This window comes from Portunus trituberculatus, chromosome 38, assembly GCF_017591435.1.
Source record: "Portunus trituberculatus isolate SZX2019 chromosome 38, ASM1759143v1, whole genome shotgun sequence".
Classification (NCBI taxonomy): domain Eukaryota; kingdom Metazoa; phylum Arthropoda; class Malacostraca; order Decapoda; family Portunidae; genus Portunus; species Portunus trituberculatus.
In genome coordinates, this window is record NC_059292.1 from 33,359,043 (window position 1) to 33,374,042 (window position 15,000).

General features: G+C 43.0%; 1 protein-coding gene across 4 annotated transcripts in view; it reads right to left on the reverse strand.

Moving 5' to 3' along the window:
* LOC123515037 (hemicentin-2-like) overlaps positions 1–15,000 on the reverse strand; it is a 72,746-nt gene that overhangs the window by 10,441 nt on the left and 47,305 nt on the right. For all 4 annotated transcript variants that reach the window (XM_045273422.1, XM_045273419.1, XM_045273421.1 and 1 more), the window contains 2 exons: positions 11,722–12,593; positions 2,965–3,143 (listed from right to left, as the gene is read on the reverse strand). In XM_045273422.1, the coding sequence (XP_045129357.1) occupies positions 2,965–3,143; positions 11,722–11,902 (360 nt within the window). In that variant the 5' untranslated portion in view covers positions 11,903–12,593. The remainder of the gene's footprint in view (positions 1–2,964; positions 3,144–11,721; positions 12,594–15,000) is intronic.

The following is a 15,000-nucleotide window of genomic DNA, read 5'->3' on the forward strand; positions in this document are numbered from 1 at the left end:
TATATATATATATATATATATATATATATATATATATATATATATATATATATATATATATATATATATATATATATATATATATATATATATATATATATATATATATATATATATATATATATATATATATATATATATATATATAATTAAAACGCGTGTAACCTCAGCTAGAGACACGAAAGATGTTAGGTAAAAGTGTTTGAGAATACTGACTGGCTTTATTGTTGCAGCTCACAGCCCTGTATTACCATAGAAGGAAGAAACATACACAGCCCTTAGTATGCTGTGGCACTTATTATACTATGCTAACAGTATAATCGTTCCAGTAATCTTCATTAAAATTTCTCTCAATCTGAAGAGAGTAACATTTGAAGTGAGTTATTCGTCATTTTACTGCATTATAACATGGAATTGTGTCGTATGAACATCTTATTCACCGGAGAGGGGAGGAGGGAGGGAAGGAGGGAGGAAGGAAGAGAGGAAAACAGTGTGAGTAATTTTTTAACAAGGTCATTACTGTCTCTATTGTTATAACGGCGTCTAACGACCGCCGCCACCCAGGCCTTGATGTTGCTTTTCTGCCTTCCGTTGGGCGAGCCGCGGCCGTTCTCCTGATTTGGCCTGTGCCTTTTATTGCACGTTTTTGTTGTTACGGTCACAGTGAAATAAACAACGCTTTACTTTTTTCTAACCTTTCTTGCATATGGTTATTTCCTTCAATGTGGTCAGCAGTTCCACTAGAGGCCCGCTATTCAGTGTGAGGTGCCGCCTGTGTGGTGGGCATCCTTAACTGTCCGTATGTCTTTGTCTGTTTGTATCGGTCTTGCCTATCCATCTCTCTCTCTCTCTCTCTCTCTCTCTCTCTCTCTCTCTCTCTCTCTCTCTCTCTCTCTCTCTCTCTCTCTCACACACACACACACACACACACACACACACACACACACACACACACACACACACACACACACACACACACACACACACACACACACACACACACTCTCTCTCTCTCTCTCTCTCTCTCTCTCTCTCTCTCTCTCTCTCTCTCTCTCTCTCTCTCTCTCTCTCTCTCTCTCTCTCTCTCTCTCTCTCTCTCTCTCTCTCTCTCTCTCTCTCTCTCTCTCTCTCTCACACACACACACACACACACACACACACCTGTCTAGTTTCCTTTCCCTCCCTGTATCTGCACTGCTCCGGCACACAATGTTTCTGAGCTGCTTCCTAAGTATTTCTGTTCTCGGAGCTCGAACAGAAACCAATACGGTGCCTACACGAAAATGAACACCGCGCGTTTTGTCCTGTTTATCCACGCTCCTTCAGTGGTGTGTGTGTGTGTGTGTGTGTGTGTGTGTTGTTGTTGTTGTTGTTGTTTAGCTCGTTTTGGTTGTTGTCTTTGTTGTTTTTGGCTTTTTGTTGTTGTTTCTTTTGGATTGCCTTGTCTTTTTTTTTTGTTTTTGTTGTCCTTGTTGCTGTTGTTTTTGTTCTTGTTATTGTTTTGGTGGTGGTGGTGGTGTTGATGGTAGTGACGGTGGTGGAGGTGCTACATTTGTGGAATACAACATCCGAACGCAAAATGTTTAATACTTCCGCAGCTCACACTGTATATTTACTCTGTCGGTGGGAAAAAAACCGTAATAAAAATTGTTGCTTTTTTGATGGATGGAGGGAGGGAGGGATTAATTTTTACCACACTCATACCTAATGTGTTGTTATTGCTGAACCAACAACACAAGCGGGCGCTAATGCACATGCAGTCCGTGGCTCGTTTGTCTGCCATGTATGTGTGTCGCCTCTGTACGTACTAATGTTTTCCTAATATTAACCCCTTCAATACACATCTTCATATTTATTCTGCTTGCTATTTGGCGATTTTATACAGGTTCAAAAGCTCATATGGGGATTAAAAAAGTGAAGACTGTGGACCATTAACCTTCTGACCTCCACAGAACTTTGCTTGTGTAAATAAAATCGTGTGATCACACCCAAAACTCATGGTAAAAATGCGTCCTAGTATTGAAGTGGTTAATTTACATCCGAAAATCTAACAGTGAAACGATTATATCATTCAAGCAAAGCAATTCTAGCAGTAAAAAGGTTATACGTGTCATTTCCTTATACTTGTGGCACAGTTACTTCGAAGTATTTCATTAGTTGTGCCAGGGACAGTGTCTCGGTGCGGCACGGTACCAAGGGAACGGTTGTTTGGGAGGAACTTCCACTCCATCCATCCTGCACATGTCTTGCTGAGGCTTTTATGATGTAACTTATGACAAATAGCATAGTAAAGGACATATGAAATGCTGCTGTATGTTTTATCTTTGTGTGTCATAGTGTTTTCTGAATTCGACTGCAAACATGTGCGTAACATGTGTGAAGTTAGTAAAGATTTGGGCGTGTATGCATGATTGTGCTGCCTGTAATGTATTGCGCATCACTAGTCAGTATCATAGTCTTTATTATAAATTGAATTTATAGATATGTATATGTAATGAATGATAAGTCTTAATCTACTAATGGCTTGGGCGGGGTACGTATATCCATGTGAATATATGCATTCTAATTTATAAAGAGAATATTGCAGTGGCAGTACATTTTGCTGCGTTGTGCACTGGTACTTGTAGCTTGACCCGGGTGGTTAGCATTGGCTGCACATGTGAATTTGATAAATTACGTCTTCAAGGCCTTGTGATAAAAGATGGAACAATAATTACCTCTAGAACTGATGACCAGGTGTGTGGAAATGCAAACCTTTAACTGGTAATAATTTTATGTAGCAATAACAAAACTGCAAGCACTAAAATACAAATAAGTGCATAAGTGCTGCTGGAAACTCTAGAAAATGGTACCGCTTCACTCCTTCTCCGTCAACGCTCTTTCAAAATCATATTTCAAATCTACACCGAATCAAAACAATAAATTTCAACAAAGAAATGTTTTAGGACATGGCGACTCACTCACCGTCTTGTTGCTGATGTTGTGCACGCGACAGTTGAGGATGGCGGGGCGGTCAGCGAGGGCCGTGACATCAGCGGAGTGGGCGGGGTCAAGCTGGGGTGGGGAGGGCGGGGGCAGCGTAGGTTGTGACCCGCGCACCAGCAGAGGCGACCCCGGGCGACCCTCCCGGATGTGTCCTCGACCTGGCACACACACACACACACACACACACACACACACACACACACACACACACACACACACACACACACACACAGAGGAGGAAAATATCCATCAGTATTGAAGAGGCATGGAGAAAAAATACATATTGGAAAAGGCCATGTTGCTTATTGAATATTTTTGAATGGTGGTGGAGGGAAAAAGTGTGTGTGTGTGTGTGTGTGTGTGTGTGTGTGTGTGTGTGTTGTTAGTGTTAGTGTTACATGTTCCTTCTTTCCTACCATTCTTTACTGGTTCTTTTATGTTTTCATTTATTTTATTATACCTCTCCTTTTCTTCTTCTCTTCTTTCCTTCGTTCTTTCTCTTCTGTCTAGCGAACATCTATCTTTATTTGTCTCATGGTGGCAGTCGTCGTGCTCTTCTGTGTCATTCTTCTTCCTTGCCGCTGATGATGTTTTTCTGAGCTCTCTCTCTTTTCTTTCCTTCTTCACTTTGTAATTGGTATTTGTCTTCATTTCTGCCCGCCTTTGTGTGTGTGTGTGTGTGTGTGTGTGTGTGTGTGTGTGTGTGTGTGTGTGTGTGTGTGTGTCATTGTCTGTCTCTTGTGTTTTCTGTTCTCATTCTCTCTTTTCTCTCTTTCTCTCTTTCTCTTCTCTCTCTCTCTCTCTCTCTCTCTCTCTCTCTCTCTCTCTCTCTCTCTCTCTCTCTCTCTCTCTCTCTCTCTCTCTCTCTCTCTCTCTCGCTCTCTCTCCTTTGTTCCTCCTGTCATCATCATCCTCCCATCTCCATGCCCCATCACGGCTCCTCATCTTCTCTCATATTCGCCATCGTCAATTTCGTCCACCTCTCCTCATCCACTATAATGTGCTCTCCTTGTCTCTTGCTTCCTCCTTTGTTTTTCTCCCCACGTCTTTATCTCCTTCATTCCTGTCTCTCGTATTACCGCTCTCTTGGTACTGTTCACTTCATCATCTCCTCCTCTTTCTTTTTCTCCTCATGCGCCTGCTTCTCTTCCTCTTCTTGTCTGCAGTAGGTCGTAGGTGGTAAGATAGTTGGAAATATGGTTGTCAACAAGATTTAACCTCTTCAGTAGTGGAATGCATTTTTACCATGAGTTTTGTGTGTGATTAGACGGTTTTATTTGCATAAGGAAGGGTCTATGGAGGTCAGAAGATTAATGGCCAGAGTTTTCGGTATTTCAGTCTCCAAGTTTCTAAAGCTGTATGAAATCGCCAAATAGTAACCAGAATGAATATAGAAACGTGTCATGGTGCTGAATGGGTTAAGAAAGCGGTGAGGTTACACACGAATAGCGATGGTTTGGATATGTCATGGAAGAGAATGCCTGATCTGCAGAAAGATCATAAACACGGTGGTACGAGAAAGAGGAGGGAAATTGAAGTTGGAATGGAAGGATAACATAGCAAATGAGATGTGGGGGGAAAAAATCTAAGGGAATAGGATGCGCGAGACTGAAAAAAGGTAAGGATCATTGAAAATAGATTAAAGCTGAAGACAACTAAAGAGATGGAGGATTGAAAAAAAAAAGACAAAAAAAAGTAGACTACTGCAGTGAGCATCGCCCAATTAGGTAATTACCTGTAAATACAAACTTTTCTCTTTGTTTCTCTCTAATAGATGACCCCAAACTTTAACTCTACGAAAACCATCCACAAGAAGAGACAGAGAGCGGAAGTATGGAGGGAGGGAGGCACTGATCCATGTCAAGAGTGAAGCACCAAGTGAAAGCACCAAGTAATGTAACGGGGCCATCAGCGTGCTTTGCTTTTGTTGGCTGTGGGAAAAGGTTTTTGAGTCTGCTGAAGAAGAAGAAGAGAAATAAAAAAATAGATAAGACGTATAAATAGTTATAGGAAAAACTATTTAAAGACGACACAAAAGAAGAAAAATTTTTTATGCTCGTATTGGAAACGTCGTCCCTGTATTAGGAGTATTGTGAAAGGCCACGCTGATGATTAATTGGTTTCTGATGAGAGTATCTTTCACTTGGGGGTACGTAACTTTTTAAACTATCTCTGCAATTATGAACACACATTTGAAAAACTAATTACTTCTGTCTCACCTATTAGAAATTGTTGATTGTTGTCGTGATGAAGCTTTGAAACATCCAGGAATACATGCAGATCTAAAGCTCACTATGTAAAACACCAATCAACAAACGTGTGATAAGAATCCCCGAGACTTCGTGCTGTATACCACACCACAGATACCATCTGTCTTATCTCTTGCATTTAAAAGGTTTCAGTGGAAGCTATTTTGCAAGGAAGGGAGAATTTAAAGGGCGGTTTCATGATTCTTATAACATGATCACGATATTAACACACACACACACACACACACACACACACACACACACACACACACACACACACACACACACACACACACACACACACAGCGCTGGGTTTACCTATACCTATGTTCCTTTCTTAGCGACCTAATATGCAGAAGGGATAAGAGAAGAAACACACACACACACACACACACACACACACACACACACACACACACACACACACACACACACACACACACACACACACACAAGGAGCCGACTAATTATCTCCGTGGTTTTTAAAAATTGTCCTGAAGAGAGAGAGCGCAAAGCGTTATAAGAATGTGAGTCTTAAATATGAGGAATAAAGTGTCTCCAGAAGTATTCCCTGCATGTCTCGTGAATACTCCCAGAGAGCTCAGCTGGGAACCGTAACTAATGAACATACTTAAGCTCTATTGCGATTAAAACACGCCATCATTTTCATCTCAGAAATGGCACGAGTTTGGTCCGAAATACTTAATAATCTCAGCAGGGAAGGTTCTAAGTTAGGTTTTTGAAAATGAAAATAAGAGAAGAGAATTGTATATCTCAGAAGTATTTATGTAAAGAACCGTAGATAATTTGAAGTGTGCAAGAAAAATGGAATTCTAAAAAGTACACAATAACATTTGTCTAAAGAAGTGCTCAAGAACAGAGAATAAAACGAATTTAAACAATGAATACAGAATATAAGAAAACACACCACACACATGAAAGGAAAAAAAAAAATATAGGGGAAAGGTAAATGTCCAAGGAGTTAGAAAAAAAATATAGGAGGTGCATAAGAACAGTAGAAAACATAGTTGTACAAAAGTATTACAAAATTTAAGTGCAAAATAACAATAGGAAATACTAAAAAGGAAAAGCAATACAAAACAAAGAAAATATATGAGTCCACACTGACAAAAAAAAGTTGACGCAGGTGTGCTTTGTATTTAAATACGAACCGTAAATAGTGTTTTTGTAATGCGTGTATTCACCAATAAAGCTCAAAGCGGCTGTGACGCTGAACCGCTACACACCTGAGGCAAAGCACTAACACGCCGCTCTGTGTACCAGTGAAGGATGACGGTATGGAATGGACGAACGATCTACTAATAGATTTGTCTCTGCAAAATCAGCAGTCCCGATGTGGTTTTTAGAGAGAGAGAGAGAGAGAGAGAGAGAGAGAGAGAGAGAGAGAGAGAGAGAGAGAGAGAGAGAGAGTACAATGATTTATTGGCAATTTTTTGTGTGCGATTAGATATGAAATGAAAAATTGAAATAATGCAGCCTTTAACTGTTAACACACACACACACACACACACACACACACACACACACACACACACACACACACACACACACACACACACACACACACACACACACACACACACACACACACACACACACACGCAGTTCACGCCTTTTTTTAGCATATACATTTTGTAAATGAAATCATGTTTGTGAATTTTTTTTTCTTGTAAAAAGACTTTGACAGTGGCTGTTCAAAGCTGTAAAAGGTTCGGCCGCGTTGCACAGTGCGCTCTTTATCGCTAATTTTTACAGTAAATGTATTTGAAGTAGCTTTTATGAATTACGCATTTTAGAATACTATATTAGGATATTTCTTCACTTTTTATTTAATTGCTAGAAATTGTTTTCATCGCAAATACTGAGAAGGAAATCTAAACATATCCAGTTTTGCATGTATATTTATACTCATTCCTTGCGGCCTAAGTTAGAAAATATTTTTAAAACGAGTGGATCGTTTTAATGTCGGTGTCCCGATGCTTCTTTACGATGAGGTAAAGGGAGTGTGTCCTGTGGTGTCTCACCGAGGCGGATATTGGTGTGGAACTTCGGGAATTGCGAGATTACGCTATTGTTATTGGTGGAGTCAAACGTGTAAAAGTCTGAGAGGAGTGAATTCCAAGAAAACTCCAATCCTTGCTCTAACGGAACACTGACTGACTTTATATGCCAAGGAAGTGGTCTCCTTTTCATTTCTTCGCCCATTGTCTGAATGTGCTGAGAAGTGGCGGCCTCATCGTGTCGGTTTGCTGCTGCTTGGCACGAAACGGGTGGTGTCTTCAGGGAGCAACCATAGTAACATTCACCGGGCAATGTGGACACGCGAGGGTTGGCTGGCTTTGTGAACAATAGTAAGAGTTTGTTCAGGAGTCAGGTTTCGCCACACGATGTGAAGAGGAGGCAAAGTGTCCTTCAGGTCCTCCGGCTCAAGTGTTATGGTCGACTTCTAAGGAAGGTTACGCCATTCACGCTGCTTTTGTGTGCTGTTCCCCTGAGTGGGTCAAATAGCGACATTTCTGATTCTGCGATGCTTGTACCCAGCAGGACGTTATCGGACTGTATTCCGTCACTGTTTGGAAAAATAGAAAAATAAGGTATATGTTGTGAGGCGATTCCACGTCTTTTATTCTCTCAATGTGTGCAGCTTGAGCAAAGAGCGATGTGGAAACGATATCCTCCTCTGGTGCAGCTCGTCGCCAGTCTGGTGAAGAGAAGGGAAGGGAAGCTGGAGCTAGTCTGCCTTGACTGTGCCATACATTTGCAAAATATATCCCATTTCTATATGCAGTAAAGAAATTCTCATGGGATCGGCGTTGCTTTATTGAATCATATATGTTCGATAAGAATAACATTTGAATTTGTAATGTACCAACCCACCCATCAACCTACACCCACATCTGTCCATCAACAGACCCGGACGCTCTTTAACAAACAAGGAGACTCTCTCTCTCCCTTACAGCTACCCGCCTGCTGCTTCAAAACGGCCTCATGTTGCCAATTACACTCCAACTTTCAATAGGTGTTTGGTTTCAAGGGGAGGAGAGATGAAGCGACTGCCTTGTTATGTTGAGCAATGTCTCGAGCACCACCACATGACGCTTGCCTGTGTACCGGTGTTCGCTACGTGTCTCGCCACCTCAGGTACAAGTGTATCAGGTGCAAGTAATTGATACGTTAGCACAATTCTTGAAAGGCAGATGCATATATCGTGTGTGCTCGTTAGAAGGCTTGAGGTTCTCATCGCCTACACTCTCACTGACCGGAGATAAATGGACAGAAATAACACAGACTATTAGAATAGCGGTGTTATTGATATATCTACGTTTGAAAGTCAACTAGGCCAATATTCTGATTAGGTGGAACTGCAATGTACAATAAACTTGCTTAATCACCTTATACATTTAGTTCTGGGAAGATTAAACGTTATGCCGTCAAATATATTGGATCCATTATTTTAGGAGATGAATATGTAGATATTGATATTATATGTATATATAATGAAACATCTGTATATCCACGAACGCGTGCACGCAACGCACGCACGCACGCACGTACGCACGCACGCACGCACGCACGCATGCACTTACGCACGCACGCACACAAATGGCTGCTGCCGCGCTGAGAAGATAATATTGGTTTTAGTTTTAATGAGTTCTTCGCAAGAGCATTCCGGGTTCAAACGGTCTTGTCTGACTGTCCCAAAGAGTTTTTGGTATGAGAGAGAGAGAGAGAGAGAGAGAGAGAGAGAGAGAGAGAGAGAGAGAGAACCACCACCACCACCACCATTACTACTACTACTATTACCACCTCCACTACTACCACTACCACCACCACTACTACCACTACTACCACCACTACTACTACTACTACTACTACTACTACTACTACTACTACTACCAGCACCACCATCACTACTACTACCACGACCACCACCACTTTGATATTAATCGTAGTTTCATATAGACCATAAACCTCACAAACCCATCCCACCCCAGTTTCCGTTGGGCAAGAGCAGACTCAAGCACGGTAGCACTTAAGAGGTCTCGCGGGACTTAATGCAGGGCAGGTGTGTTGGGCAGGAAAGGCTCTGAACACGTTGCCCTGATGCTTGCGATACTGTAAAAGCATTGCGGCGACACACGTGGTCTTTGAAGCCACCACTCAACTGTATTTGCTGGTAGATGCGAGTGTTTTGTGGTTATTATAGGCATATATAACGTGCGGTTTTGCTCAGTAGCTGGTCGAGTAACGTATCCTATTTACTCTTGCTGTGTTTGTGTTTTCCTTCTTGAATTCTTTGGTTCGAAGTGAAATGAAGTGATTAAAATATTTCTTGTCTAGTCCCGTTGCTAATTTATTAAGAGTGCGTTGTCTTTTGTTACTTGAATGTCGGTAGGTCATGAGATTTAGAATTGATAAAAAGAAAAAAAATGTAAACCACTGTGAAAGAAAATGGAGAAATTTGTGTTTGTATTATGTCTATCTATAACTGCATCTCCAAAATGAAACTCTCCTTTACATTGGATTCCCGTCTCTTAACTAAAACTATAACTCTTTCTGGAGAAGTGAATTAGGGTCGTTTCATTTACTTTATTTTGTCTTTCCCTGGTTTTCGTACCATTAGCCGTTCTTCGTCACGCATAAAAAAAAAGAAAAAATAGAATAAAATATACATACAACCATCACCCGCCCTGCTCCCTTTAGCGATGAAATAACGACTATGTACGTACATGATTACGACCAATTTGTTGTGTGTATTAGTGAAGGTTGTGGCTACCTCATTTGCTATTACGAATTAATATTGTGAGTAGGAGCCATAAGCACGAATATATGAGTATTGTGTGTATGTGTGTGTGTGTGTGTGTGTGTGTGTGTGTGTGTGTGTGTGTGTGTGTGTGTGTGTGTTTACGTGATAATGTGATCCTTTAAGTCTTTATACTGTATCTTTATATTCGAATACTTGCATTGATCTCCGGGGCTTCTCTTTATAATGGTCTAGTCGAGGCATTCAAAACTCACAAATGAATGGCTTAATTACTAAGGAGATGATTAGCTTGAGAGTAAATGATTCCCCTGGACCTCCTCGTCCTTTCAGAGTAGCAAGCTGGCTCTCATCTGTTGGTTCTTTACGTCGTGGTCCTTCGCAGTGTGTGCAAATAAATGAATAAGTAAATAATAAATAAATAGATAGATGGATGAATTAGTGAACTGATAGATAAATTAGTTGATAGGTTAGTTGATAGGATAGATAGGCTGATTGATAGGTGCTTACATACATACATACATACATACATAAGTAAAATAAATTGATAAAATGAACTGTAAATAGATAGATAGATGGATGAAATAGTGAATGTATAGATAGATTGAAGATAGTCATAAGTAGGTAGACAGATTGACAGACTTACATACATACATAAATAAGTAAATAGAATGTTAAATAAGATGTAATTAATTTAAGAGGGGGTACGTTCTTTGATACAACAGGCTCAGTCTTGTGAATATCATATAAAAAGCAAGGTGTTTACACGATGTGACACCTGCTCTTTTTTGTTGATAAACTTAATTAAGTTGAACGTGCGTTGTATATGCTGTGTTTATTCTTGCATTAACTTAATAACGTGTACTCGCTAATTGTAGTCATGGCCAGCGAATTGGTGCGTGGTTTTAATGAACATTAAACCAATTATGTACCTTGAATTAGTCAGTACGATCTCCTAAGATGATGCACTATCAAATGTATATATGTGTGTGTGTGTGTGTGTGTGTGTGTGTGTGTGTGTGTGTGATTCACCTCGGTCACCTCGGTTGCCTGCTGGTCACCCAGCCAGTCTTTCCCATTACGGAGCGAGCTCAGAGCTCATAGACCGATCTTCGGGTAGGACTGAGACCACAACACACTCCACACACCGGGAAAGCGAGGCCACAACCCCTCGAGTTACATCCCGTACCTATTTATTGCTAGGTGAACAGGGGCCACACATTAAGAGGCTTGCCCATTTGCCTCGCCGCTTTCCGGGACTCGAACCCGGGGCTCTCGATTGTGAGTCGAGCGTGCTAACCACTACACTACGCGGTGTGTGTGTGTGTGTGTGTGTGTGTGTGTGTGTGTGTGTGTGTGTGTGTTTCACTGTTTCACTGTTACACTGTTTGATCTGCTGCAGTCTCTGACAAGACAGCCAGACGTTACCCTACGGAACGAGCTCAGAGCTCATTATTTCCGATCTTTGGATAGGCCTGAGACCAGGCACACACCACACACCGGGACAACAAGGTCACAACTCCTCGATTTACATCCCGCACCTACTCACTGAACAGGGGCTACACGTGAAAGGAGACACACCCAAATATCTCCACCCGGCCGGGGAATCGAACCCCAGTTCTCTGGCTTGTGAAGCTAGTGTGTGTGTGTGTGTGTGTTTTCCTGCACATAACATCTCATTTACACGCCTTCACTTCAACTAACCTGCACTGACGAAGGCGAAGAAGACCACAATGACCATCGCCAGGACATTTTTGACGTGACAAGGAGAAGACGGCGGGGTGGGACGGGACTGAGAAGGTCCTCGTCGTGGTGGGGGTGGTGGTGATGGGGACGCTGCCCACTGTCCCGCACGCGTCCAGGTGGTCATCTCATCTTGCACCATACTTGACGGCAACCAATGGGTCTGTGGAGGTCCCTGCGTTCCTACATTCTCTTGCCCGTAGCGTGTGGAGCTTGTCAGTCACTTGTTTGTTGCTTTTACTAGTGCCACCGTGTGTGTGTGTGTGTGTGTGTGTGTGTGTGTGTGTGTGTGTGTGTGTGTGTGAGTGAATGAGAATGCTGTGGTTTGCGTACAGATTGGCTGCGTTGTCTTCACTTCAATGCACTCCGCTTTGTTTCCTCACGTTACTTTTATTTCCTGCTGCAGTTGTGCTTTCCAGTGATCGTTTCATATGTGTGTTATTGTGAATATACACTGTAACTTCACTGTTGTTGCTCGCTGTCGGCCAGAAGGTAAACACAAGCGTTCACCATTTGTTGCTCATTCTCAGCTTCTTCCGGGTTGCGCATTTATTGGTGTCTTGTATTTTCGTGGGCGTCTTTTTATCGGTTCTCGATGGCACGATAGTCTCCACGAACATCAATACATCAGAAAACCCCCGTGCGTGTTTCACGGCTCGCACTGACACAATGCTTCCATCACACAAACATAGAACATTTCACGAGGATGCCGAGAAGTCGTTCATTTGAATTTACCCCTCGGATTTCCTGAAAAAGAAGACGCATATGCTCACCGTGATGCTCGCTCCGCTGCTCATGGTCACGCGCCGCGCTGGTCGGGAACACGCTCACATCTGCAAAAGAAGAAAAAAAAAAATAGGATTTACACACGAATTTTTTTTTATCATGTATTCACACAGGTAGAGAAGCGAACATAAGACGTAATGGATGGGAATAAATGGAGAAGACTCGAATATGGCGCCAACCTTTAGCATTCAGGAAACAGCGAAAGAAGACGGAGGAACAGGTAGGAAAATCAGGTGCTGGCAACAAAGCAGTGGTGGCGCCTTCACCATGCGAGGCTTTCTCTGCACTACCGTTCCCTCACCCACAACTCACAAGTCAGGGCCCCGCCAGACGCGTCATGGGAGCTGAGAGTGAGCGGCAGCGACATTGATGGCTGTGTTGCAGGCCGTGTTTCTGTAGGGGGCGTGTGTGAACGGCAGTTCTGCGTGTGTGTGTGTGTGTGTGTGTGTGTGTGTGTCCGTGGTCCCCGGGGAAATCTGTCCACATAGGCAGTGTTGTTACGCATATTGAGTTTCTTTTGTATAAGGGGGTAACTACACACACACACACACACACACACACACACACACACACACACACACACACACACACACACAAATCCCATAAAGAAAAAAATCATTAAAATCCTTTCATGCCATGGAATCTGGAATATCCCCAAAATTTATGTAAAGAGATTCACTCAACTTTTTCATTTGACGTTACTATTATTGTTAACATTTTTTACACAAATTGGATCCTTTCGTTACAGAGCTCGCGTTTCCACTAAATGAAGTCAGATTTTAGGGTTAATTTTAGTCCATTTTCATCGATATAGGAGGCGGGATATACAAGACCGCGCTCTGGCTGGGCACTTATAACGAGTAGGAATATACAAGAGTGGGATTCTGGGTAAGGTTCCCAAGGGAAAGGTCGCTTGGCTGGTTGACGTGTGTGATCTTCGGGGAATCCTGCAGGAGACCCCAGCAGGAGGGAGGAAGCGGTAGTGAGCTTGAAAGCAACGCCTTCAAAAGTATTACAGCACAAAGGTGGCGGTGTGTGTGTGTGTGTGTGTGTGTGTGTGTGTGTGTGTGTGTAATTCACTGTTTGATCTGCTGCAGTCTCTGACGAGATAGCCAGACGTTACCCTACGGAACGAGCTCAGAGCTCATTATTTCCGATCTTCGGAACACACCGGGACAACAAGGTCACAACTCCTCGATTTACATCCCGTACCTACTCACTGCTAGGTGAACAGGGGCTACACGTGAAAGGAGACACACCTAAATATCTCCACCCGGCCGGGGAATCGAACCCCGGTCCTCTGGCTTGTGAAGCCAGCGCTCTAACCACTGAGCTACCGGGTCATGTGTGTGTGTGTGTGTGTGTGTGTGTGTGTGTGTGTGTGTGTGTGTGTTGCAATGACTCGATGTAGAGTGTAAAGGAGAAAGAAGAATAGAAGTAGGTAGGATGGAGATAAAGGACAACGAGGAAGAGGAACAGAAAGTGGAGGTGGAGGTGCAGGTGGAGGTGGAGGAGGAAGAGGAGTAGGAGGAGGAAGGGGAGAAGCAGCCGTTATAAGGCATTTTTATTTATCGTATTTTTCCTCCTCCTCCTCCTCCATTTTCTGTTAGCTGACGTTCTTAGCGTTTACTGTTGGCTGAAATGAACAGTGTCAAAATCTCTCTCTCTCTCTCTCTCTCTCTCTCTCTCTCTCTCTCTCTCTCTCTCTCTCTCACATCCACCTCATTTCTTCTATTATTACTCCATATTTTCCTCCTTCCGCCCCTCTCTCTCTTACTTCACCATCACTTAAGTTATACGAGCAACTCTTACCCCTCCTCCTCCTCCTCCTCCTCCTCCTCCTCCTCCTCCTCCTCCTCCTCCTCCTCCTCCTCCTCCTCCTCCTCCTCCTCCTCCTCCTCCTCCTCCTCCTCCTCCTTCCTCCTCCTCCTCCTCCTCCTCCTCCTCCTCCTCCTCCTCCTCCTCCTCCTCCTCCTCCTCCTCCTCCTCCTCCTCCCCTCCTTATCCTTTCCTCTTTTTGTCCTCCTCTCACCCTCAAACTTTTCCTTCTTCCTTCCCTCCTTCAACACCTCCCAACCTCCTTCCTACTCCCATTCCACCTCCTCATTTCTTTTCAGCACTTCCCTCATCCCAGGATTCTCCCTCATCTCCTCTCTCTCCATCCTTCCTTCTCTTCTTCGTATTCCAGCAAGGCACCAGTAAACGCTTGCCTTGCCTTGCCTTGCCTTGCCTTGCTTTGCTTTGCTTTGCTTTGCTTTGCTTTTGCTTGGCATCAGAGTTGTGCACACTTTGATGGCCCCAAAATAAGTATGAGTCGGGTTTCTGAGCTGTTATTATATTGTATTGGTCTTGATGTACCCCCACTTCACTTGTGCACAGCTTGAAGTAAACACATTCACACACACACAGACACACACACACACACACACACACACACACACACACACACACACA